This window comes from Bubalus kerabau, chromosome 4, assembly GCF_029407905.1.
Source record: "Bubalus kerabau isolate K-KA32 ecotype Philippines breed swamp buffalo chromosome 4, PCC_UOA_SB_1v2, whole genome shotgun sequence".
In the NCBI taxonomy this organism is placed as follows: Eukaryota; Metazoa; Chordata; class Mammalia; order Artiodactyla; family Bovidae; genus Bubalus; species Bubalus kerabau.
The window spans coordinates 35378273-35404539 of NC_073627.1; the positions used below are offsets into that span (position 1 = coordinate 35378273).

The window sequence follows — 26267 nt, forward strand, 5'->3', positions numbered from 1 at the left end:
AAAGCAATTATCCTTCAATTCAAAATAAATAAATTTTTTTTAAAAAAAGAAAGTAAACTTACCTTCTTTCTTTTTAGAGAATTACAGCAATGATTATCTGCAACAAATTGTGAGGAAGGGCTGTGGGGTTTGCAGACTCATGGAACAGATTAGGATAGGAAACCAATGACTGGGAATTTACTCATAATGAAAAAAAACAGTCTAGATTAATTATTCTTGAACACATCTCAATTTTAATATACAATTCAAGAATGTGCAATGCATTCTATAAAGGAAAGGAGAAACCTGTAGATAAAATATTTTGATCAAAGAACAAAAACACAGATGTGAGAAAGCAAGATTAGTCTAGGAGTCTCAGGCTTCTTCAACAAGATGGTAATTGATGCTGTGAATCCAGGAGATCTCTGCTGCTTCATGAGGGAAATGGGTATTTCCACCTCAAAATGGCCCCATCGGCACTCACGCTAACGATGTACTGATTTCCTGGACTTATCCGGATGCGGGTGATGTTGCCGCTGTGTCCCACCCCAACATGGGTCACCTCACCCTCATTGTAATCCCAGACCTTGACCAGATGGTCATTTCCACCTGAAACAGACAAACAGTTACATGGCTTGGCTGCAACAGGACAGAGAGAAAACAGTCCTGTTTTTTAAAAACGACCATTTTCAATACATTCCCCATGTGATGATTTAAAGGAAGAAAAACCTATCTTTATAAACACTCTTCCTTGACTGGGAAAAATCTAGAACTGTTGCAGTAAATTTGGGGGGGAAAAAGTAAAGAGGTGACATCACCCTTGATCCCACCATCCAGAGCTAACAATTAGTAACTTCTTGGTTTAGTTCCTTCTGGTCTTTTCTCTCTAAGTTACACAGTTACACAGCTGAATATGTGATTGGGATTATACTGTGTCTACTTTTATATCCTCCTTTATGTAAATGTATTTGTGAAACTTTCATTGATTTAGAACATTAATTGGTTACTGTCCTGAGGACTCAAAGAGGCTGCAAGAAATAAGACTGATGCTGTTGCAACGGGCACATTGTGTAGCAAATGCCCCCTGGACATGCTGATTGAAAAGCCTGGCATCGAAGACTTCAGTAGGAAACATCACAGCAAGGCAGGCTGCATAGCCCAGTCTATGTAAAGGCCTATTTCTATCTTTTTTTAAATTGAAGTAGGGCTTCCCAGGTAGCGCTAGTTGTAAAGAACCCGCCTGCCAATGCAGGAGAACTGAGAGACAGGGTTCGATCCCTGGGTTGGGAAGATTCCCTGGAGGAGGGCAAGGCAACCCACTTCAGTATTCCTGTCTGGAGAATCCTATGGACAGAGGAGCCTGGTGGGCTACGGTCCATGGGGTTGCAAAGAGTCAGACGCGACTGAAGTGACTTAGCACATATCATTGCTGCCCATCACAAAGAAAAAGCAAACAGTGGAAGCTGAGCTTTTATTTGTGCCCCTCAGGCTCGTAGGCAAATGTGTCTTCTCATTGAAATGTGACTTCTGGATTTTTCTTTCCCAGCTACATAGGCTGCAGCGCGCAGGCCTGAATCTAACCTCGTTGCCCTTTAGACCCTTCTGGGATCACTGCAGTTGCCCCCTGGCCAGGGAATTCCAGGTTTCCATTTAAGTAAGCTAAGCTTGGCTTTCTTCTCTGATCCCAGGACTGACCTGTAACAAAGTGCACCCCTTCCACTGTGATGTCCATGCCGTTGACAGCCCCAGACAAGGAACCGTCCAACTCTCTGATGACTGAGCCGTCGAACACTTCCCAGTAAGCAATCTGGAATTGGAGAACGAAGCATGGGGCAGGATTCAGCTCAGTGGAATCATCCGAGCACACGCCAACAAAAGAAGGTTCTACTTTATATAGCAGGCAGCAGAAATATACTCAGGGATGATGTATCGGCTGACATTATAAATAGGCTAAGGCAGGGGATGGAGAAATCATTTTAATATTTTTAGGAGTGGCTTTTAAATTTGCATTCTATTTAAAGAGATGTTGATATGCTGGTAAACTGGATTGAGACAGAGAGCGCTTTTTGGTTAGATGGAGCAGATTGAGCCTGGAGGAAGCTGTAAAGGGAAGAAGAAACCGGCCAGTGCACAATTCTGCACTTAAAGGAGAGCAAAGCTTTCTTTAGGCTTGGCAGGAGGGAAAATGAAATTTCTTTAGGGCCTTCAGCTTGGAGAATGAGCGGTTCTGCAAAATTCTGGAGACTGGGCCTTACAAAGTCAGCTCTCGCTGTGGCTGGCCCTCCTTCTTCCTCACCCCACACTTATCCCCACCTTCTCTTCAGACTCAAAGCAACAGAAGATTTTGCAGGGACGGGTTTAAACAGAAACTGATTATATTACCCCCGCCACCTTCCTGGGCCATGAAACTAGGTTAGGGGTGGATAGGAGACAGGAGCTCAAAGAGCGACGGTTTTTCTCTGAATATACTGCTTTTATACTTTTTTGAACTTTGAACCTTGTCAATGTACAACCTGTTCAAAAATAAAATTTCTTTCTAAACAAAAGTGCCCTTGACCGGAAATTGGGAGTGGGAACTTAGGTATGTATTACACCCGGAACTTTCTCTGTCTTTCGTGTTGATGGAAACTTGCTATATTTCAGTCATGAACACCAGGAATCTATGTTCCTCTGAATTTAGCTAGAAATTGTGTATGCTATTTTAAATTTTTTTCTTTTCTTTTTTTTATAATTTCTATTGATGCTGGATCACTTTAACAATAAATCTCGGTTTTCAGACTAAAAGCATAAACAAGTGTAAAAGCATGCTGAGGGGACTTCCTTGGTAGTCAGTCCAGTGGTTAAGACTCTGTGCTTCCACTGCAGGGGGCACAGGTTCAATCCCTGGTTGGGGAAATAAGATCCCACATGCCACATAGTGAGAACGAAAAAAGCAGGGGGGCGGGGGGGCATGCCAAAAATCTTTGTTTCTCAGGAATCACATCCATGTAAGTCCTTGGTGCTTGACTACCAGTTTCCTTGACCAAGGAAGTCAAAGTGATCTTCAGCTGGGCTTTCCTGAGAGTCCTCTGCCAGAAGTGGTCTTCCCTGAGATCAAAGCATGGCTACGTCCCCCTGGCACTGAGGCCTCAGCTCAAGTGTCACTGCCTTAAGGAGGGCTCGCTGACCAGCCTCCCTAAAGCAGTTTCCTTCTCTCAGCCAGTATCCTATAACTGGATCTATGTATTTTTAGCTCTTTAGCCATCTTGTATCATCTTGGTCACTTATTACTCATTGCTCATTCATGGACTCTGTCACATGTGTACTGTTCAACTCCAGCCCCTCCCACCCAAAATTAATACAGAAAGTAAGTTACCTCCATGACAGCAGGGACACTGTCATGCGCCTAGCGCTTAGTTTGACAGATTTGTGATTAATGGTTGGAATAGTCTGGTCAAAATTCAAATAAGAGGGAGATGGACTGTTTCAAGTCTCATAAGCTGAAACCTAGAATACAGCAGACATCACCCTAATCTAGAAATGATATGAATCGTATAGCAGAGCATTTATAATGACGTTGTGATTAGCTCCTTAATATCCATCCATCCTAGTTCCCAGAGGAAGCCCACTTAGACCACAAGTCAAGCATGCGTTAGGGGATGGGCAGGTGTGGGCCAATTTGGACAGATGCAACACAAAGAAACTAACAACCTAGAGACTGGAAAGGATGCAGCTCTCCACGCCTTCCCAGAACACTCTGTCTGGTTGGTTCAGGCAGCCTTCCTTGGGTTTTTATGACAAAGCTGTTGAATCCTGCCCCCAGATCACAGATGCAAGGCCTTGTACCAAGGCCATGGAAGTACAGCCCAGAACCAAGGACACCTCTGAAGTTGAGCCCCTTTGTAAGCATTGCCAAAAGCCCCTGATTATCACTAACAAGCTTCTTGACTCCCAATTAGACAAAGACGCCCACTCCAGTAAACACCCTAAAGCGCCGCAACCAACCACCTGACGCTAGCTTTCCCCCAGGAATTTTCTTTGTCTTGAGGCTATAGAAATTGGCTGTTAACTCATGAAAACTGTCGACTCTCCTGGGCCTGTTGTGGGGCTGGCCCGCTGCGCTCACAGTGCCCACCGTATCTGTGCTTTGTTCTTAGTAAACTCACTCCCTTCTGAAATGCTCTGTGTCTGGAAATTCTTTTCCATCCCACGCTAGGACTGCCTCAATGAAAGGGTCTTCAGGCTGTAGTTCCCACTCACCTGGGAAGCTTAAACAGGAAAATCCCCACTTCTGGATTCAAATTTATGGGCATCGGGGTGGGGAGGGCAAGTCCCTTTAGAACTTTGCTCATGCTATTTTTATACTTTTCACTCCATTATCTCAGACTGCAGCTGGCAAAACAATAAATAGGCAACCTCCTCTTCAATTATCTCAAAGGCATCTCAAAGACTAAATTAGGGGGATCCAAACCCAATACCTGGATTGGCAGGGAATCAGGCCAAGATCTGATGGATCTGATGTGGCTGGCAGGATGGGAGACACCCCACCAGCTTCCTTGCCCCTCTCTCCTGAAGCCTCTTGCTCACTCTGAGGAGGAAATGTTCCCCCCAAAAGAAGGGCCGATTTCCTCCCAAGGACATGGACCCCCCCCCCAGCTAAAGAGGTTTTTAACATATTGATGAAGTAGGGTGATAAGAGCTTCCCAGGTGGCTCAGTGGGTAAAGAATCCTCCTGCAATGCAGGAGACACGGGTTCGATCCCTGGCTCAGGAAGATGCCCTGGAGGAGGAAACAGCCACCCACTCCAGTATGCTTGCCTGGATAATCCCATGGACAGAGGAGCCTGGCGGGCTACAGTCCATGGGGTCACAAAAAGTTGGACACGACTGAGCACTCACTTATAGCATGAAGTGTTGAGAGATGAGCTCCATTGTCATTCAATTTGAATTTAATCACATGACAACTGCTTTGGACACGGCACTTCCATTCCAGCCCTAAAAATTTCCTCCTAATCAAAACCAGTACTTACTAAGTGCCTGCTCTGTGCCAGCCCTCACCCTCAGCTTTTAGCATTGTGGCTCAGCTGGTAAAGAATCTGCCTGTAATGCAGGAGACCTGGGTTCGATCCCTGGGTTGGGAAGATCCCCTCGAGAAGGGAAAGGCTACCCACTCCATATTCTGGCCTGGAGAATTCCATGGACTGTATAGTCCATGGGGTCACAAAGAGTCAGACATGACTGAGCAACTTTCACTTTCACACTATATGAAAACAAGCTTGATTAAAGTCAAGCATGACTGTAATCCATGAGGTCAGTGGTGTCGTCACATCCATTTTGCAGACAATGAAGCAAAGGCATCCAAGAAAATGACACAGCATTTCCAAAGTGATGCAGAGGATCACCGGCACTCCCATCCTCCGAACTGGCGTGGCCTGGCTCCAGAGCCTGCACCCGTGGCCACGAGGCACATGGCTCTTCTCATGAACCAGAAAGGTCCCAACCCTTACCTTTCTGTCTGTGCCACTGGTGATGATCTGGAACTCCTCCGGGTGGTAACAGACACACTGGAATAAGGTGTTAGCCAGGATCATCTGATTCCTCCTAAGACGCCTGAAAAACAGATCCGAAAGCTGTGAAATCGCTATTCTCTTCTAGAGAAATCTTATTTACCAGTAGAACCTGGCCTGTGACATGGCCACCCAGCCATCTGGTCTATGGAAGGAGAATCGATATTTACACATTTCTTGGGGGGTTGTATTATTGTTATTTAGTCATTCAGTTCAGTTCAGTTCAGTCGCTCAGTCGTGTCCGACTCTTTGTGACCCCATGAATCGCAGCACGCCAGGCCTCCCTGTCCATCACAAACTCCCGGAGTTCACTCAGACTCACGTCCATCGAGTCAGTGATGCCATCCAGCCATCTCATCCTCTGTCGTCCCCTTCTCCTCCTGCCCCCAATCCCTCCCAGCATCAGAGACTTTTCCAATGAGTCAACTCTTTGCATGAGGTGGCCAAAGTACTGGAGTTTCAGCTTCAGCATCATTCCATCCAAAGAAATCCCAGGGCTGATCTCCTTCAGAATGGACTGGTTGGATCTCCTTGCAGTCCAAGGGACTCTCAAGAGTCTTCTCCAGCACCACAGTTCAAAACCATCAATTCTTCGGTGCTCAGCCTTCTTCACAGTCCAACTCTCACATCCATACATGACCACTGGAAAAACCATAGCCTTGACTAGATGGACCTTTGTTGGCAAAGTAACGTCTCTGCTTTTCAATATGCTATCTAGGTTGGTCATAACTTTTCTTCCAAGGAGTAAGCATCTTTTGATTTCATGGCTGCAGTCAGTCACCATCTGCAGTGATTTTGGAGCCCAGAAAAATAAAGTCTGACACTGTTTCCACTGTTTCCCCATCTATTTCCCATGAAGTGATGTCATTAAGTCATGTCAAACTCCTTGCAACCCCATGGACCATAGTCCGCCAGGCTCCTCTGTTCATGGGATTCTCCAAGCAAGAATACTGAAGTGGGTTGCCATTTCCTTCTCTGGGAGATCTTCCTGACCCAGGGATCGAACCAGTGTTTCCTGCTTGGAAGGCGGATCCTTTACACTGAGCCAGGGAGTTGCATTAGTGTAAGTTAAACCATGTTTTGCTTTGTGTATCTAGAGAGCTACTTCCCTATCCATCCAGAAACTTCTAAGGTCCAGCTCTTTCTGGAAGCTCTGCCCTTTCCACCAGTATCTGTGAACCCTCAACAGTCATGAGATGAATGGCTTCTGAGATGCACCCCTTTCCTGTTGCCCAGAGCCAGGTTTCTGCCCTTTGAGTTTTCCCTCGAGTTCAATAGCTGGGACTGCATTCTGCATCAATGGTCCTCCCCATCACTGGTACCTACACCAGGTCCCAGATGATGCAGGTGCCGTCCGTGCTGGCTGTGACGCACTCCTCATTGCTCTTCTTCACCCGGATGCAGGACACGGAGGACTTGTGCTCCTTCAGGGCCTCCTCCAGCTTCTGGGTCTGGTGGCCTATGTGCCACACCCTCACCTGGAAGCCACAAAGCACAGGCTCTCAGTTCCAACTTGGGACTTTCTGATGAAAAACAGATCCCAAGAGCGTTCTCACCTCCTGGGCCTCATTTGTTTTTCTAATTCCCTGTTCTCATCTTGGCTGAGTGGGGTGGGGATATCAAGTTGCAGGGCGGGAATATTCTTTCATGGAGCCAGGAAGACGCCTACCAGGAGCCTACATCCATTTTTACTTTTAGGGCTGAGAAATTTACCAGGCCCCCGCTGCTAAAACCAGTAAAGCAAGGGCTGCTGCTGAACCGAGTGAAATAATAATGTCTGCTCATTTCTGCTGAGCACTGCTATCAAATTTCTGGTGCCATCAGGGAATCTCTTGGGTACCCAGGGCCATATTTAAACTTTCACATAAGCTGCTCAGTTTCAATCGTTTAAAATTAGTGGTTCTCAACCCCATCAAAGTCAATGCGCACTTTCAATAACAAATATTGTCCGACACCCCTCTGTCAACTTGAAATGAAATGCAGAGGTGATACAACTACCTACACACAAAATTTCCTAACTGATGCCCTAACTGTAATAAAAAAAGGGTAAGTAAAAAGGAAAGTTATTTGGTTATAACAGTGGGTCCTGTAATGGATAAACACGCTGTCACAGCTAGACCAGAAAACATTATCATGTAGTCAGATGCTCACAGTCAGATGCTTCCTATAATGAATGTGTTGGACTTAGGAAAAACAAGGAAAGCAGAAATCATTTTGTGCAAGTGATACAAGACAATGAAAGAGCCATAGTCTAGTTGAACATGAAATGGAAAACTAGGGTCTTCACAACTCAGGTAGTGGCCATTTACCAATGAAAATGGAAATAAAATACTCAAGTGTATCTTAGCAACCATTGCATTCAGACCAGTACACACCTGTGGACCAGCAGCCCTGGTCTCCCGTACCTAAAAAGACCTTAAAGACTACGTCTCTCGGGAAGAAAGGTCTTTAGTAGCCAATGGAAATGGGAGGGGGGACTGTGAAAAGATTGCTAACCAGGGTCAGGGGCAACCAATTTGTAATGTGTAAGTTCCTCCAGTAGCCCTCCTCAGCCACGCGGGTGCATATGTGTGTGCTCAGTCATGTCTGACTCTGCCACCCCATGGACTACAGCCCACTGGGCTCCTCTGTCCATGGGATTCTCCAGGCAAGAGTACTAGAGTGGCTTGCCATTCCCTTCTCCAGGGGATCTTCCCAACCCAGGACTCGAACCCATGTCTCCTGCATTGGCAGGCAGATTCTTTACCACTGAGCCACCTGGGAAGCCCTCCTCAGCAAGGCAGATGCCCCCAAAGGCTGAGGGAGCAAGCAAGGATGCTGCGGGTGTTAGCAACAGCTAGGCTGCAGGAATGACGAAAGGGAATAGAGCTGCAAGGGTCCAGAGAGGAGGGAGATGGCTCAGGGCTGGGCGGGTCTGTGGAGCATCTGCAAGGTCTTGTCCAGAAGATGTGCTCTGACCATGAAAGGCACACCAGGCTCTGAAGACATAGTGCAAAATAAAGGGTGTAAAGTATCTCATTAATATCAGAATTGCTATCCTCACGTCACACTTTACTTACAGGACACTGAATCACAGAGAGGTTAAAGCACACAGCCCAGGTCACACAGCTTGGAAGTGGTGGGAGTAAAATTTGAGAAAATCGAGTGTGACTCCAGAACTAAAACACTCAGATACTAACTGGTTTGGTCTGATCTCTGCCAGAGGCTATATGAAGATGCTGTCTCTTTTTTCTCCTTAGGTCATTCCTATGATAGCATGGAGAAAGGAAAGGAGAATGTAATGTCCTATGTTGAGAGAAGGAAGGCTTTGGGATGGAAAAAAAAATCTGGGGAGTAGGGGGAAGGGAGACACTGGGATGTATGAAAAGACATTTTAGGCTCCTTGAAATGATGCAAGAAAATGATTGAGTGTAATAATTTTAAAATGATGGTCAAAGTGTATGGGTAGATTAAAGAATTGAGTCAAAAAATGGCATTCCCTTTAAAAGACAAGATAAAGACAATTTAGAAATGGCAACCCACTCCAGTACTCTTGTCTGGAAAATCCCATGGACCGAGGAGCCTGGTAGGCTACAACCCATGGGGTCGCAAAGAGTCGGACACGACTGAGCAACTTCACTATGGTTTTTGAAGGGGAAAAAAAAGGTATTCCAAACCTCTGGCAAAACACCAACTTGGTCCCTAGCTCGATTCCATATAGAACACTTTCATGTCTGTATCCTAAATGTCCTTTCTGGGAACAAATATATTGATATGTGTATTTATACTATTAGAACTTTAATGAATGATGGACTTCAGAGTTTCATCAAAATCTTAATTTGGTCTTGCCTGACTCCTAGTACAGATGAAAAAAATCAAATTAGTGGCCTGTTATAGGGCAGTTGAAAGATTGAAGGCAGAAGGAGAAGAGGGCAACAGAGGATGATATGGTTGGAGAGCATCACCGATTCAATGCATGCTGCAGTCCATGGGGTCATGAAGAATGAGACACAATTTTCTGACTGAACAACAATAACAAATGGGGCATTTGCTCTGAATATGCGACTATTTTTAAAAGATTCAGCCCTGGAGAACAGTACCTCCCCTTCTCCTCCACCGCTGATGATCCTTTTACAATCGCTGGTGGTGGCAATGGCGGTCACGCCAATCCTGTGTGCATTGTTAATAACGTACATCAGTCGGCCTGTCTCCGGGGCAAAGGCTCGGATTCTACCATCGTCCCACGCTGGCATGAAAGGGAAAGAGAAGGCAGGCAGGATGAGCATACTCTAAATCCTAAGTGAGAGACAGGATGTGAGGGGACAGTGGTGGTGATAGAGGGAAGAGGCCAGTCCCCCACCCACTGCCAGGAATCACAGCCCCCTTTTCCCTGACTCCCCAAAGTGGTCACACCTCCCAAAGGAAATGAACAGCTCGCCTTGGCTAAGCCTGCCTCCTGGTGCACCCCACCCCAGGAGACAGAAGTTGGGGAGGCCATCCCCCACCTCTCCCATGAGCTGTAAAACTTGCACATTCAACTAGATGGTTGATATTGCAACTGGGATGTCAACCAGGGATCAGAAGTCAGCTTCCAGAAGAGTTCTGTTTAAAAGCATGTCAGCCCTGGGGACTTCCCTGGCCGTCTAGTTCAATCCCTCATTATGGAGCTAACATCAAGATCCCACATGCCTCCCAGCCAAAAACCAAAACATAAAACAGAAGCAATATTGTAACAAATTCAATAAAGACTTTAAAAATGGCCCACATCAAAAAAAAAAAAAAGTCTTTAAAAGGAAAAATAACTTTGAGTACTAGAAATGGCATAGTCTTACAAATGAAAGAATTTCCTGGCTTCTGTGTTGAGAGCAGATCGTGGAAGAAGGGTGATGGGTGAGGGCAGAAGCAAGGAGTCCTGGTAGGAAGCTACCAGAATAATCTAGGAGAGAGATGGTGGTAGTGACTGAGATGAGGGTGGAGATGATAAGATGCATGGAATCTTGGATATACTCTGAAGAGGGAGCCATTGGAGCAGGAGAAATGGGGTTTTGGTATAAGACAAAAAGAAAAGTGATGATGAAGCCAAGATTTTTGACCCTAGGATTTGTTAGCTCTAAGTGTAATGCAAGCCAAGAGCTCCTGGGGACCACTATGTGGAGAAAACACGCCCCAAGGTAGAAGCAGCAAAAGGAGACAAAGCCAAGAAGAGAGGGCAGTGAGATGGTTCCTGATATCACCATTTTATATTATTATAATGATTGTTTTGGCTGCATCCAGGCACATGCAATCTTAGTTCCCTGACCAGGGATCGAATCAGTACCTTCTGCAGTGGAAATATGTAGTCCAAACAGCTGGGCTTCCAGAGAATTCCCCTGATATCACCATTTTAATACCTGCCGCTAAACTCTGGGAGTTGGTGATGGACAGGGAGGCCTGGCGTGCTGCGATTCATGGGGTCGCAAAGAGTCCGACACGACTGAGCGACTGAACTGAACTGAACTGAAAGACTCACTTGACTTTTCATTGATGTGAACCAGTAATTCACTTTTGACTGCTGGGGAAATTTATACATGGATTGAACATAGATGATATTAAGAAATTATTATTTTATAGTAAAATATCTTCAGAGATGCATACTGAAGTCTTCAGAAATAGAATATCATGGTGTCTATAATTCATGTTAAAATATTTTGGCACGATATAATCAACTGAATTAAAAATAAATTCCCTTGGAGCTATAACTTAAAGTCAGGTTTTTAATCTCTTGAGCAACAAAAAAGGGTTCTCACACAAGAATCCTGGACTCGCTAAAGCCTCAATCCATCCTGTGAGGTGAAAACTTAATTTTCCAGGCCAGAGAGAAAGAAACATGCTATATGAAGCAATGTGGGGGAAGAAAAATTGCTGTTTGGTAATTCCTAGCTCAGAAAGAATCCTAGCTGGAAGGGAATTCCAAAAACAGGCTAGATGAAAAGCAAGTGGACCATGGGAGGCCACGCAAGTTCATCCTCACACGGAGCCTGGTAGGAAAAGACTAGCAAGAACCAAAGCCACAGCCGGAACCAGAAGTCAAACCTGGTACGTGGACCTTACCGGAAATGATGCTCTTGCCGTCCCGCATGAAATCAATGCCATGGCAGGTCATGTTGGGCACGGTGATCCGCAGCAGCTCCCTGTTGGTCAGCGTGTGCCATACTCGGATGTCCTTCTTGGCGCAGGTGGCGAACAGCTCAGCGGTGCCGCTGCAGAGAAGCCACCAGGGGAGTGAGACATGCAGCTGCACAAGACTGCACAATGTTTCTCAGATGCAGGTTTGACGCTAAAATGGGCTTCTTGAGGATGTAGGGAAGGATGCTTTTTGAAAGTGTTAATTGCACAGTTGTGTCCTACTCTTGGCAACCCCATGGACTGTAGCCCGCCAGGTTAATCTGCCTATGGGATTATCCAGGCAAGAATACTGGAGTGGGTTGCCATTTCCTTCTCCAGGGGATCTTGCCAATCCAGGGATCGAACCCGGGTCTCCCACATTGCAGGCAGATTCTTTACCATCTGAGCCACCAGGGAAGCCACCAGGATGCTTTTAGATGCCTAGTGTCTCAGGCTTAATGGCCTTACAGATTCCTTGTGCAGAATGGCATTTGATGGGGAGTTCCTTGGTGGCCCAGTTACTAGGACTGGGAGCTTTCACTGCTGGGGGCCCAGGTTCAGTCCCTGGCTGGGGAACTAAGATCCCACAAGGTGCACTGCTTGGCCAAAATTAGTAAATAAAATACCACATTTTGGAGCAGTGAAATCGTCACACAAACCTTCTCACAGATAACAATTATAAAACCCAGATAAAATGAACACAATAACAAGGCTGCCAAATCCCAAAGACACTGAAAATATTTTAAAATAGAAATCAAGAAGAGCTTGCTCTTGTGAAAGTGTAACTGGGGAACTTTCCTGGTGGTTCAGTGGCTAAGACTCCATACTCCCAATGCAGGGGGCCTGGGTTCAGTCCTTGGTCAGGGAACTAGATCCCACATGTTGCAACTAAAAAAAAAAAGAAAAATCCTGAATGCAGCAACAAAGATCAACTAAGACCTGGCACAGCCAAATAAACAAATAAATACCTTTTTTTTAAGTGCAACTAGAAAGGGTTAAGAATCATTACTGTGTGATTTTCTAACCAGAGATGCCCCAAACTCCCTAGGTATGGTGACTACAGAAAAAAAGTAGCAGAAAAACCACAGCCTCACTGACTAAAGGTGCCGGCCATCAGAGTAAGGGGCTGGAAAATTCATCTGGAATTTAAAGGGAAAACCCTGGCAGCAAGAGAATCATAAGAGGAAGACCTAAATTCTGATTATTAAAAACTGCCCCAATTCCTGTGTGCCAGTTGAATTCTACACGTGGGGGGTGCGGGAAACCTTGAGAGGAAAAAAAAAAACAACAACAAAAAACAGGAGGCAGAGACCAGAGAGGACAATACTTTTCTTTTTAAAATTCTATTTTTTTCTTTCTTTTTAAAAAATTTTAAGATTCTCTTTTTGAGGTCAGCACTATATGGATGAATCTGAGAGCTTTTTTAACTGACTACATTCACCAACTGTGCTTCGTTTGGGTGGCTGAAAGCTGAACCTTAGAGGCTTAAAGTGACTGCTAGGATGTTTCTTTAGGGGGATATAAAATGTTCTAAAATTAGATTATGATAATGGTTGCAAAACTCTGTAAATATACCCCTAAGAAAGCCATTGAATTGTATAGAGGGTAAATTTTATGATATGTAAATTATATTTCAATAGAGCTGTTAAAAAAGAAAGGGGTACGAAACCTGAATAGATTAAAGACTGCATAAGAAATTGAAAAGACATTTAAAAACTTACCCTTACAAAAGACACCAGGACCAAATATTTTACAGGTTGATTCTACCAAGCTCCTTAGAAAAAGAGAGGAAAAGTGACACAGAAAGGAAATGACCAATTTTCAAAGAAGAATTCGCCTGATGCGAGGCACCAGCCATTTTCACTATTAGAAATAGGAGGGACCTAATCACAAAGGCTCAGGAAACCAAAACTACATTTGGTGACCTCAAGGATCAAGTTTTCAAAGAGCCTTGCTGCCTATACAACAATGATCTTAAGTTTTATAAATTCAGATGAATTACTGAAGAAGTTCAGAGCAAAAACTGTGACCAACTTTATGAGACAAATCTCACCAAAGACAAATAGATTTCATAGTCAAATAATGACAAACTCTGATGGCAGCTCTGTTTGACATTAAAACTGCTCATGGTTATATGTTTCACTGTCTTGTGAGAGATTTACCAATATATATAGCAACTAGGTTCAGAGGAACTCTTAATCTTATGGCCACTGCCATCAGGCAAGCCAAATCTGGAAGACACAAGAGGTGCAAACAAACGATGAAAGATGTTTGAAAAAAGGCATTACTAAGTTTTGCTCCAGACAGCAGTGGAAAAACAGAAAAGTTTTTCCAGTCTGTTCACCCTTTCCATAATGAATTTACTAGAAAAGCCAACATTCCAAAGAGGCCCAAATTTGAATTATTCATTATAAAATGAATGTAGCTGCTTGGTAAAGGCCAAAGAAAATCTATTAACATAATTCACTACAGTAGAAAAATTCATGGAGAAAAAAATAATAATTTATTATTGTTAGGTAGTTAGAATAGGAAAAAGGAGTCCAAAAGTGTGGTGGCTAAAAGACAAAGAAAGGGGAAAGACCTTGAAAATAGAACAAAAGAAAATCCATGGACTGGAGTGAGAACTTCAGATGAAACAAACACACCTCTTCTTGGCTAGCGCAATTGCATAGGGCAGGCTCAGCAGGGAGGAGAAAAATGAATAAATGGAGGAAGCCAAGGATTGAGGCCTCTCCTTTGGGGTTGGCCCACCCTCACGCCTTGAAGGTGTACTATCCTTTGCTTGCTGAATAAAACTCTGAGTTGTAACCAAGCTGTAACATTGGTCTGCTGTTTCAAATCTTTGCTGTGGTGAGACAGAACCGAGTAAATTACATTATGATTTATCATGATTGATTATGTTAGTAGGTGAAAAATGTATTAATAAAATTAAATTTCCTTGCACATGGCATCAAATCTCTACATTCTTATCATTTTTTTACTCTTCTACTTACAATGGGAAGACAATGTCCTCAACAGATTCAAAGTGACAAGTTGTGATGAGAGTCTCTTTGAAATTAGTGAAATTGACACGATAAATGTGTGATTCTTCTGTTCCTACAAAGAACTGGTGTCCTTCCCCTCGAAGTGTGATAGAAGTGATTCCACCTTGTAACTGGATTTTCCTTTAAGGAGAAGCAAAAGGTGAAGAAGATTTACTCAATTGATGAGCATTTATTAACTGTCTGAAGCATTATAGAGGATATATATCAGGCATAAGAACATGAGTCCTGCCTTCAAGGAGATCACACAGTTGGAAAGGCAGGAGTTAGAATATCAAGTGCCCATGGTCAGCAAAGGGGGAGGCCCACGTGGTTTATGATAATCAAGGAAGTTTACAGTGAGATGTCCCTCTAAATGGGTGGTGGAACACAAGTAGGATTTAGATACAGGGAACATTCCAGGCAAATAAACGGGTACAAATGACCATGGCCAATAAACACTTCATTCACTCCATGTCTAACAAGTGGAATCTTTTCATTGGCAAAAACCACCATCTACTGTGTTTCCAACTACTCATTTTAATAGCAAGATGAGATTTGTTTTAAACCAAATATCACTTTGTCCACATCATTTAGTTGCTGACTTTAAGCAAACCTCTCTCTAGAGGGTCTCTCCTCATCCAAACCCTGTGGGGTAACTTACTTGATGGGTTTGTAGCTGGGGCTTTTACAGAAGACCAGCAATCCATCTCCAGAGCCCACCAACAAACCCCCCATCTTCAGGCAACAGATAGTTGACACTCCCTAGGGAGAGAGAGAACATTAAGGGAAAAAAGCTAAATGGTTTCATCATTAGGAATCTATCCATCTCTATTTTTGCTTTGCAAATAAGATCAACTGTCTCATTTTTCTAGATTCCACATGTATCTATTAATACTCGATTTTTTTTTTCTCTGACTTAACTTTACTCTGTATGACACATATACACTATTGATACTATGTATAAAATAGATAACTAATGAGAACCTACAGTATAGAGCTCAGGGAACTCAGTGCTCTGTGCTGACCCAAATAGGAAGGAAATCCAAAAGAGAGGGGATATATGTATATGTATGTGTGCATGTATGCTCAGTGACTGACTCTTTGTGGCCCCGTAGACTGCAACTTGCCAGATTCCTCTGTCCATGGAATTTTCCAGGCAAGGAATACTGGAGTGGGTTGCCATTCCTCCTCCAGAGGAATCTTCCTGACCCACTGATTGAACCCATCTCTCCTACTTGGCAGGCAGATTTTTTACCACTGAGCAACCAGGGAAGCCCTCTTGCTCTATATATTGTAAGTTAATTATATTGGTTTGTCCATAAAGTTCATTTGGGGTTTTCTGTGAGATGTATGGAAAACCCAAATTAACTTTTTGGCCAACTGAATACTTCAATAAAAAACAAAAATCTAAATTAAAAAAAAAGTTGGCTCTATGGTTAGAAAGATGAAGAATTACTTGATATTCAAACCAACTGTCTTGATATTCAAACAAATACCTCCAATCCCTTTGCCCTGAAAGAATTATATCTTTCCACTTGTGTAACGGGCATCTTGGACACATTGTTTTATGTTATGTAATTTACCTTTACACCTGAATTAAGCACTAAAGCATCCATGGGAGAAACTTAAGTGCCACAGGTTTGAAGAACACTGAGACAGTCAGCATCTTTTCTGGAGAGGTACTGACATTCCAAGTACTCAGCAAAAATACCCAGGTCAGAATTTTCACCAAGTGTTTCATGGAGCCTTTCAGAGTCAGAATTGGCAGGACTCTCAACCTTGCCCTCCTTCAGCCTGATCTGATTTGGTTTCATCTGTTGAATATATTGGAATCCCTCTCCTAAAAATCATTTGAAAAACACTGATTTGGCCTGTGCCTATGACTGCTTCTGCTGCTGCTGCTAAGTTGCTTCAGTCGTGTCCGACTCTGTGCGACCCCATAGACGGCAGCCCACCAGGCTCCCCGGTCCCTGGGATTCTCCAGGCAAGAACACTGGAGTGGGTCGCCATTTCCTTCTCCAATGCATGAAAGTGAAAAAATAAAGTGAAGTCGCTCAGTCGTGTCCGACTCCTAGCGACCCCATGGACTGCAGCCCACCAGGCCCCTCCGTCCATGGGATTTTCCAGGCAAGACTACTAGAGTGGGTTGCCATTGCCTTCTCCTAGACTCTGCTTATTGCTAGACTCTTCTCTACCTATACTGTAGCTTTCTCCCATTCTTACCCATCTCCTTAAAAGCTTGAATAATAAGTGGTTATGTGACTTAGAAAACTCTAACACCTTCCCAGGAACACGGTGCAATATTTCAAAGCTTCTTGGGACCATCAGCTAAGTGGAAAATTATCTAAGCTTGAACCATCTGTTCCATTATCAGACATGAGATAGACAGGTGCAGAACGTGAAAGAAGCTTTCAAATCCAAAGTTTAGTAGAAACAGCCCTGTAACTTTCTGGGGGCACTGGAAATAACAGCACTTATTCTGTCCAATTACCCTTTGATGGTAGGCTTTTTATTTTGGTTTGGAGATGAAAGTCTCTTATTGGACTTTTAACCTGAATTGTTAGGAATTCTGCAAATATAAACAATGAACAATTTCTACATCTTGCTCATGATTTAAAATGTCAGCTGAGGCTAAAGTTTAAGATCTAGTTATTAGATTAGAAAGAAATGACAGATAGTCTTGTAAATCAAAGAGCACATGTCACTTACACATGGCAACTGGACTGCCCAAATGCTGGAATGGATGTGATTACAAATCACAAAGCCACAGGCCTTGAGCTTTGAAGATGCAAAAAAAAAAAAAAAAAAAGTGTGAGCCTGACCCCTAATTGAGGACACCTGGGATATCCTGAATATACACCAGTGATGAGGGTTTGAGCGAACTAGTCATTGAACATTGCAAATTGCAGTGTGGCCTTGGGTGCACCATAGACGTATTGTTTCTCCCCACAACCCTTGATGGAAGTCTGTGCTAACAGTGGCAGGAAGAAATCACTAGAAAACAGCAGGGCAAGCAGACTTTGATGGTCTCTACTCACCAGACTGAACTTGTCCTTGGCAGGCCCTGTGTCTGCCAGCAGCTTTGTCCTGGGGTTCATTTTTAAAATATCTCCAGTGGTGGTACCAAGGTAGAAAAAGCTATCGTCATTGGCCATCTGGGGATGAGAGAGACAAGGAAACCTGAAGACCTGGTTTGCCCAGGGATGCCCAGGAGCCCCTGATCAGGGAGGGGATGAGTTTTCTCTGAACCCTATGAAGACCTCCAAAAGTCCTCGAGGTGACTTCTGTCTCCTCAGACACGAAGATGGGTAAGAACACCTTTAAGGGGAGCAGAATGAGGGCCAAATTCAGAACTGTATGAAACATGAGACTCCAATCAGCGTGAATTTCACTGAAATGGACTTGTGTCTGCTATTAGCATGTACTCCCTGAGGCATCTCCGAAGGGCTCCTAGGGTGAAGGTGTGCTCCTCCAGAGAGAGTATGTATTTGCTTTATTTCCTATTTCCCAAAGTCTACATCCATAAAATGAGTGGAGGATGGGGTTATATGCATGAATATCTGAATCCACATTAAAGACACATGAATAATCCCTCTTTGTGGAGGAGACTGCGTTTCAACAAGGAGTTTCATTGTTAGAAACTTTATTTCTTGTGCAGAAATAACATGAGTGGCAACAGGAGGTGCTGTGGGCCTTGAGCACCTCCTGGCTACCCTGCTTCCCACCAGGTGAGGCAGATTCCTGGGGTCTGATGGCAGTTCAGGTCCACTGAAACAGATTCCCCCAGAGCTGTGTCTAGGCAGCCTCTCCAGCTTCCCACGGGAGCTCCTGAAGTGAGACTCCCTCACCTGTGCCTCCCCAGGCAGTGCCCTCCATGTCCAGGGCTCCTCTCCCCACCCCCAGCCCAAAGAACATGTATCTACACACATGCACACATACACACACACACACACACCTGTCTTGCTCAGTACTGTTAACAAGGACTTGTACTAATATTTACATAAAATAACAGAGTAATTCTTACTGAGATGCTCATGACTATTCTTTTCATCTGTCCTGTTTGGCACTCGGTTGGCCAGATCTTTCTGTTTGGGAGATCCAGTTCCCATACTCGAATTGTCCCACTAGAGAAAAGAAACAATCAACTGGAGACCCATTTAATGAATCCTTCAGCTCTTCTCTGTTTTCTGCAGTCTTTTGAAGGAGAAGCTGAAAGGAAGAGAACTAGGTATTTTTGAGGATTTGTTATGGCCTGGTGGTCTCCCCAAGATACAGTCGTCATTTGGATGCCGAAGTACTAGCATCTGCAAGCTTTCTCATTTGGTTTGGTATAATGAATCCCTGAAGCTGGAATTGTCACAGAGAATCCAGTATAGATGGGTACCAAACCAGAAATCTTATTGAAGAGCGATAACTTTTTCTTTCTGGGTTAGGAAGATCCCCTGGAGAAGGAAATGGCAACCCACTCCAGTATCCTTGCATGGGAAATCTCATGGACAGAGGAGCCTAGTGGGCTACAGTCTATGGTATTGCAAAGAGTTGGACATGACTAAGTTACTGAGTGTGCACACATGCCCTGAGTGTGAGCACAGATTGTGGGCAGTGTGTTATCAGTAACAGGCAAACCAGAGGCAGAAATGGATTTAGCCAATCAGCAGAACTTTTTCAGTAGGAAGCACAGAATGATCAAATAACTGTATTTTAAAGGACTTCCACCCAAAATAATTTTTATGTGCGTGCTAACCCGCTCCTGCATTGGCAGGTAGGTTCTCTACTGATAGCATCAGCTGGGATTTTTAGTGACTCCCAAATTATGAAAATTATGATGGAATCTCTTTTTTCAGGATGAAAACCACGTTCCCTGTAATTGGAATGACCGTGTTTTCTTTGTGAGCAAATAGGGTAATACATGTTCTGGAAACCTTGACAGCAGACACGCACTTTCCAGCGGTGACAAACATGTCGTCGCGGCACTTGGAGAAGACGGCTGTGGTGGCGTTCCCGACATTGAGGCCGGCTGCGGGGCTGCCACAGATGGCCTCTCTCTTGGCTATGCTCCAGACTACCACACTGCTCAGACGAAAGGACAAAGAGAATCAGGGGGAAACGGGCTTTCAAAATAAGAAATGGCTCTTTTAGCCATTCTAGAAGGAAAGAAATACAAGACGTTACTCACAAAGAAATGAAAGGATTATATTGACCATCCCCCCCAACCCCCAGACATCTAAGTCTCTTGCTAAAATAGATTTTTGAGACAGGCAGGGCATAAAAGTTTACCACTCATTTATCACTTGTAAAAAATTCCCTTGGGGAAATACTCCAGCAAAAAAAAAAAAAAAAAAAATTGTTAATTAGAAGCAATAAAAGAGAATGACATAGGCATGTTTTCAAACTTGACCATGCCATGTAGCTGTTTCAGTTGGAGGACTTGCCAAAGCAGGAAGTGCTAGGACCTGCCCCCAGATGTTCTGATTCAGTAGGTCTGGGGTGGAGTCTGAGAATCTGCTTTGCTAAAAAGTCTCTGGTGATGCTTTGGTCTGGGGACCACACTTAGAGCAGTTCTGTTGTAGCTTAGGGCTTCCCAGGTGGCTCAGTGGTAAAGAGCAGCAAATGCAGGAAACACAGAAGATGGAGGTTTGATACCTGAGTCGGGAAGATTCCCTGGAGTAGGAAGTGGCAACCCACTCCAGTATTCTTGTCTTGGAAATCCATGGACAGAGGAGCCTGGCAGGCCCCAGTCCTTGGGGCCGCAAAAGAGTTGGACACGACTGAGCACACACACAAACATGTTGTAGCTTACCTTTGCATCTTTCTGGGTGTAATCATACAACTTAGTCCTAAATTGATAGTGCTTGGTTAATGATATCAAGAATGCAGGGGAGGGGGTATTACATTAAACACTGGAATCATTGCAGAGATGTGGATGGACCTAAAGATTGTCATATGGAGTGAAGTGAGTCAGAAAGAGAAAAACAAACACTGTATAATATTGCTTATATGTGGAACCTAGAAAAACGGTAGAGACGAACTTATTTGCTAAGCAAAGCAGAAATAGAGTCGCAGATATAGAGAACGAACTTCCGGTTACAAGCAGAGGTGGGATGGATTGGGAGATTGACGTTGACATAAATACACTGTTGTTGTTCAGTCTCTCACTTGTGTCCAATTCTTTGCAACCCCATGGGGTGTAGCTTGCCAGGCTCCTCTGTGCTCCACCATCTCCCAGAGTTTGCTCAAATTCATGTCCATTGAGTCAGTCATGCTACCTAACGATCTCATCCTCTGCTGTTCCCTTCTACTTTGCCTTCAGTCTTTCCCAGCATCAGTCTTTCCACATACCCTGTGCTGTGCTAGCCTGCCAGGCTTCTCTGTCCATGGGGACTCTCCAGGCAAGAATACTGGAGTGGGTTGCCATGCCCTCCTCCAGGGATCCCACACTGCAGGCAGATTCTTTACTATCTGTGTCACCAGGGAAGCCCATGAATACTAAAGCGGGTAGCCTATCCCTTCTCCAGGGGATCTTCCCCACCCAAGAATCAAACCGGGGCATATATACACTGCTGCTAAGTCGCTTCAGTCGTGTCCGACTCTGTGCGACCCCATAGATGACAGCCCACCAGGCTCCGCCGTCCCTGGGATTCTCCAGGCAAGAACACTGGAGTGGGTTGCCTTTTCCTTCTCCAAGGCATGAAAGTGAAAAGTGAAAGTGAAGTCGCTCAGTTGTGTCAGACCCCATGGACTGCAGCCTACCAGGCTCCTCCATCCATGGGATTTTCCAGGCAAGAGTACTGGAGTGGGGTGCCATTGCCTTCTCCACTACTATGTATGAAATAGATAACTAATGAGAACCTACTGTATTGCACAGGGACCTCTACTCAATGATCTTGTGGTGACCTAAATGAGAAGGAAATCCAAAAAAGAATGGGTATATGTCTCCATTTAACTGACTCACTTTGCTACACAGAAGGAACTAACACAGCAGGAATGGGGAGTGACTGCTAATGGGCACCGGTTTCTTTTTGAGGTTGAAAGTTGATTGTGGCAAAGGTTGCGCAACACGACATGTAAACAATGTCCTTGGGGAAGTATTCTTGCAAAAATGATTCATCAGGAGAGTTCAACGTGTACCCAAGATTGAGAACAACTACCATAAGAATAGTAATAGACTGCTGGACGCATTTCTGTTGAGGAAAAAAACAGTCAAATGGGGATGGGCCAGGGACATGTGACTATTTCGCTATATAGTGAGAACTATCAATATATAACTACACATGAATATAAATTTCCATTGTAATTAAGCTTTGCAGCTCAAACAAGAAAATATCTGTAAAAGTGCACTGAAGTATTAAGTCCTACACAAGCCTTGGGTGTTCCTTTAGCACTTACACAGGAATATGCACTGCATTGATTGTTCTTCCTAATATAATGCTTTGAAATACTTTTCCCCCAATATCATTTGTATGTATTCTCTCCCTACTAACCTTGACCGTGAGATCCTTGAGGGCAAAAATCACGCCTTAGTGAGGGAAATTAAAAATGCCACCTCTGAAGTCACACTTCAGGGTTTGTCCCCCAGCTCTGCTTCTTAGCAGCTGGTGACTCAAGTTCCTCATTTGTCATATAGCCCCAAGAGCTCCACCTTGTGGAGTTGCCATGAGGCTTAAATGAGATAATGCAGTTAAGATGCTTGGCACACATCTGACCTGTAGTAAGTGCTCAAAAAAAAAAAAAAAAACAACAAAACTATGGTTGATGATGAAGATGGTGATGACAAGGATGATGTCATCTTTTCCAGCAATGATTCCCGATTTAGCTGCAAATTAGGATCACATGGGAAGTCTTTAGAACTCCTAAAACTGAGGCCAATTAATCAAAGTCTCTGAAGGTGGAGCCAACCACCAGTAATTTTCTAAAGCTCCCAGTTGATTTCAGTCCACTGCCAGGCTTGAGAATCAACGTCCTATGGTATTTTCCTCACGGGCTTTTTAATTTTTTTCTTTTGATTCTTAGCATTTCAGAATATTTAATTTTCACTATTTTTCTTTGCAGTCTTTTCATACAGATGAAGTTTCATGTAAGTAGAATTCTTTATTCTGTGCTTTTTCTTAATATAGGGCATATAAATTTCCCAACTAATTGGGGGACTCTCTATAAGCACTTTAAGTCTTTAAAAATTTATAAATATTTTAAAATTATCAATGGCCACTAAAAGTTAACGTGTTTTTTTATAACATTTTCCCCAGTTTTTGCTTGGTTCTACATGTATATGCAGGTACTTTACTTTCATAGTTACATTATTTTCTTTGTTATTTGTTTCTGTCTTTTCAGCTTAATTCGAACTCTTTCACCAAAAATTTGTAATTTCCCAAATTCATATGAGCTTCATAAGCTTTTCACATCACACATGCTCAAATACAGACAGGCCAACAGAGAATGTTAGAAAGGGGACAGTTGTTAACACATCTAGAAATATGCCTAGTAGAAAAGAAGTAAGTGTGTTAGTTCATTACCTTCCATCGTCTGGGCCTCCTAGTGATACCAAGTACATATCATTTGGTGAAAAGGCCAGAGCTTCAATTTTGCCCTTGTGAAGTGACAGCCGAGCCATCAGCTCCCTTTTCTTATAATCCCACAAAATGATATCTGCCTGGGGGCAAGAATACACTGTGAGACCATAGACAGGCTTTGAAAGGACCAGAGGAGAGAGCTACCTCTCTGTGTGAAAAAATAATCATTCATCACTTTTCTAGAAATTAGAGCACGTCTTCCGAACATGACAAAACAGAAACAGGTGTAAGCGGGGACTTTTGTTTCTAGGTATTACCAGTCACAAGCTGCTGCACAGGGTATAAAACCACCAGGTGCCTTTACTTTCAGCTTCACAGAGCGAAAATGAGTTCCAAGAGAGGCGAAGGGAAGAGGAGGCAGGGTGTAAACAGGACAGTGCAGAGCTACTCTGAAGTGAGGCAGTGTTTCTTGGGAGGCGCCTCTGAATCAATATACGGTGGGTGGTGTTTTAATGTATTCACCTTAAAGCCCATGAATGTGACTTGTCCAGACGCAATGTAAAGTCCACTCTTGGAGATGGCCACACAGGAGACGTTGTTGCCATGACCGTGTAGGAAATTCTGTTCCTGAGTATTTATTGCCTGGATGAGGATGGTGCAACCCAGAGGGTAGACCAGATGCTCCTGGTCAGGATGGCATTTTAGACCAGTGGGGACATGTCCTGAAAGAGAGGTTGAAAATAATAAGAGTCGAGGGCAGAAGTGGCTAATTGTTTTTATTTAGACTGAGCATAAGGCTTTTAAAATAAGCCTTAGTTCAACTAAAATAAGTGTGTGTGTTTGGGGGTTGGGCAGTATTAGGTAATTTTACTCTATTGACAAGGCTGGTATAGAGTATATTCACTGCTAACAAAAGATTTTCAGGGCATCCGAGGTAGAAAAAAGTCTGTTTATAATATATACAGCATGAGTCCACTTTTATTAAAAAATCATGTCAATGTACATTTGAAAGGATCATACCAAAAGTTTAACAGAGATATCTTCGGGACAAGTAATAATGGTTGATTTTTCCTTGGGTTTCACTGTATTTTTCCAGTTTTCTAAGCTCTTGTTCTTAAGTATGACTATGGATTTACCCCCTGTATTACTCTATATTCTCAGTGCATAGTATACTTTTTGCATGTGTGCATGTGTGCTCAGTTGTGTCCGACTCTTTGACCTCATGGACTGTAGGCCTGCCAGGCTCCTCTGTCAGTGGGATTATCCAGGCAAGAATACTGGAGTGGGTTGCAATTTCTTCCTCCAGGGGATCTTCCTAACCCAGGATGGGACCCACATCTGGTGTCTCCTGCATTGACAGGCGTATTCTTTACCACTGAGCCACCTGGGAAGCCCACCATACTACTTGGCATTCAGTAATTTTAGATAAATGCATATTTGACTGTATGAAAGAATATAAATTGTCAGAAAACCAAGAAGGCAAAAACAATTCAATTTTATTGAATTTTTAAAGGCCAAGATAATTGGAGACACTGAGATATAACTGACAATACTCTCTGAGCGCTACAAAACAGTATTGAACAGTACTGAATTCAGTAGCAGGGCTCTCTACTGGTCACCAGTGTGATCCTTTGCCCTCATAGCAAGTCACTCACTTCCTTTACCAATGATCTGGTGACCAGCTCTAAAGATGGCCAGTACTAGGATGTACTAAGTGCTCAATTTCTGTCAGAGACCGTTAACATAAAACAAAGAGAAGGCTCAAGAGCCAAGTCCTAGAATGTGCTAAAGCTTTAGTTATTGATTGTTCTGTGTCTACATTACTACATCACTACAATTTTAAAGCTTTCAGGCATCACAATGCACTTTCTTTAAAAGTTGGCTTTTTCTAAAATGCAATCCATTGCTTGTTTTCATCCTTCTCAAAACCCAAACAGCATTTCCCCTCTTCATGTTCCAGACAGGAGGTGGTCATGAGTCAGATTCGAGCAGAACAACCAGGCCCCTCTGACCAAAGCTCCAGTCCAGCTCCCCGTGGTGTCCATCATGGTCTGAAATCCTCACCTTCCTTCTGGTTAGAAGACAAATCATCCCCTAAAGGTTTTGCTCAAAACACAAGTTCCCCACTCTCTCCAGCCCCTTCTCATTAGTACATCAGCTGGGATTTTAGAGGTTATTTGGTCCCAGGGACCTACACGTATTCTGTAATCCAATACTGAGGGGCAGACAGTTTTGCTGGCTGTGTGGGGCTTAGAGCCAGGGGAGAGCTGGCTAGTGGGAGAAGGGTTTCAGATCACACTTTTTAATCCTTATGGCCTAGTAAGGGGGCATTTGGTTCCTTTCAGATGTTTGCAAAACCCATCCCGTTCTTTAAGGCCCGGAGTGAGGACATGACTCTAAGATCTTTGGGGAGGAGAGGCTGTTTGGCTCCCCAGTGCTTGACTCATGCCAGTGTCCCAAGCTGCCTTCCAGGTGCCGCCTGGTGTCTCACTCTCCCTGGTTGCACCACATTGTCCCTGGGGCCCCTAAACCACCTAGCCCAGACACGTTCGAGGTCTCACCATTGAATCCGATCACGGCCTCAAGCTCCAGCTCCACTGCATCAGCCACCTCATCCTTGGGCAAAGTTTGGGTCTCCATCATTTGGAGACTCGGCTCACTTTCCTCTCAGCCTACAGAGGTGCGGCGTCTTCTGGTCGTTATGGTAACGGACTTGCGCATGCGCGCCAGATCCACGGTCGCGCTGAAAGCCGGCCTACGGAGTCCGAGTCCTTTTGCCCTCGTGAAAATCAAGAGAGGGGTTTTTTGTTTGTTTTTTAATTTTCTAGTATTTCTCTGGAAATTTAAGGGGCACGAAATGCACAGACTAATTCCCTCCTCCTCCATGTAAAGAGTCTGTGACCTTTTGGGTAACGATATAATCAAGTACTTGATGGCATTTAAAAATTAAACATAAAGTTAAGTGCCTCTGCTGGGAAGGCTGCTATAATATATAATTGACACTTCTTTGGGTCCCTTGAAACAGGATAAAAAAATAATTAAACCATTGAGGTATAAATTACATATCCTAAAATGTATTTAAATTGAATT

General features: G+C 43.8%; 2 protein-coding genes across 3 annotated transcripts in view; one reads left to right on the forward strand and one right to left on the reverse strand.

Annotated features, from left to right (window-relative positions):
• Positions 1-210: 210 nt before the first annotated feature.
• CFAP52 (cilia and flagella associated protein 52) lies at positions 211-25858 on the reverse strand. Its single transcript, XM_055576543.1, has 14 exons — positions 25739-25858; positions 23700-23899; positions 23181-23317; positions 19612-19740; positions 18695-18794; positions 17709-17825; positions 15332-15432; positions 14641-14811; positions 11594-11742; positions 9604-9749; positions 6851-7002; positions 5465-5567; positions 1675-1786; positions 211-588 (listed from the first exon to the last, which is right to left on the reverse strand). The coding sequence occupies exons 1-14, from the start codon at positions 25818-25820 to the stop codon at positions 413-415; spliced, it is 1875 nt and encodes a 624-aa protein (XP_055432518.1). The 5' UTR covers positions 25821-25858; the 3' UTR covers positions 211-412.
• Positions 22546-26267, forward strand: part of STX8 (syntaxin 8) — a 209172-nt gene continuing 205450 nt past the window's right edge. Inside the window, exons 1-2 of one of the 2 annotated variants that reach the window (XM_055576550.1) lie at positions 22546-22635; positions 22720-22744. In XM_055576550.1, the coding sequence (XP_055432525.1) occupies positions 22743-22744 (2 nt within the window). In that variant the 5' untranslated portion in view covers positions 22546-22635; positions 22720-22742. Of the gene's footprint in view, positions 22745-26267 lie in introns of both variants that reach the window. The other variant, XM_055576549.1, reaches the window with a different exon arrangement.

What these genes read in the sequence shown, in the direction of transcription:
- CFAP52 (XM_055576543.1), bottom strand. Translation starts at nt 25,820, where the DNA reads ATGATGGAGACCCAAACTTTGCCCAAGGATGAGGTGGCTGATGCAGTG. An exon ending in ATGTTTGTCACCGCTGGAAA is followed by an intron (nt 18,795 to 19,611) that starts GTGCGTGTCTGC and finishes TCTTTTCTCTAG; the next exon opens with TGGGACAATTCGAGTATGGG. An exon ending in CCAGTGGCACAGACAGAAAG is followed by an intron (nt 1,787 to 5,464) that starts GTAAGGGTTGGG and finishes CTCCAATTCCAG; the next exon opens with ATTGCTTACTGGGAAGTGTT.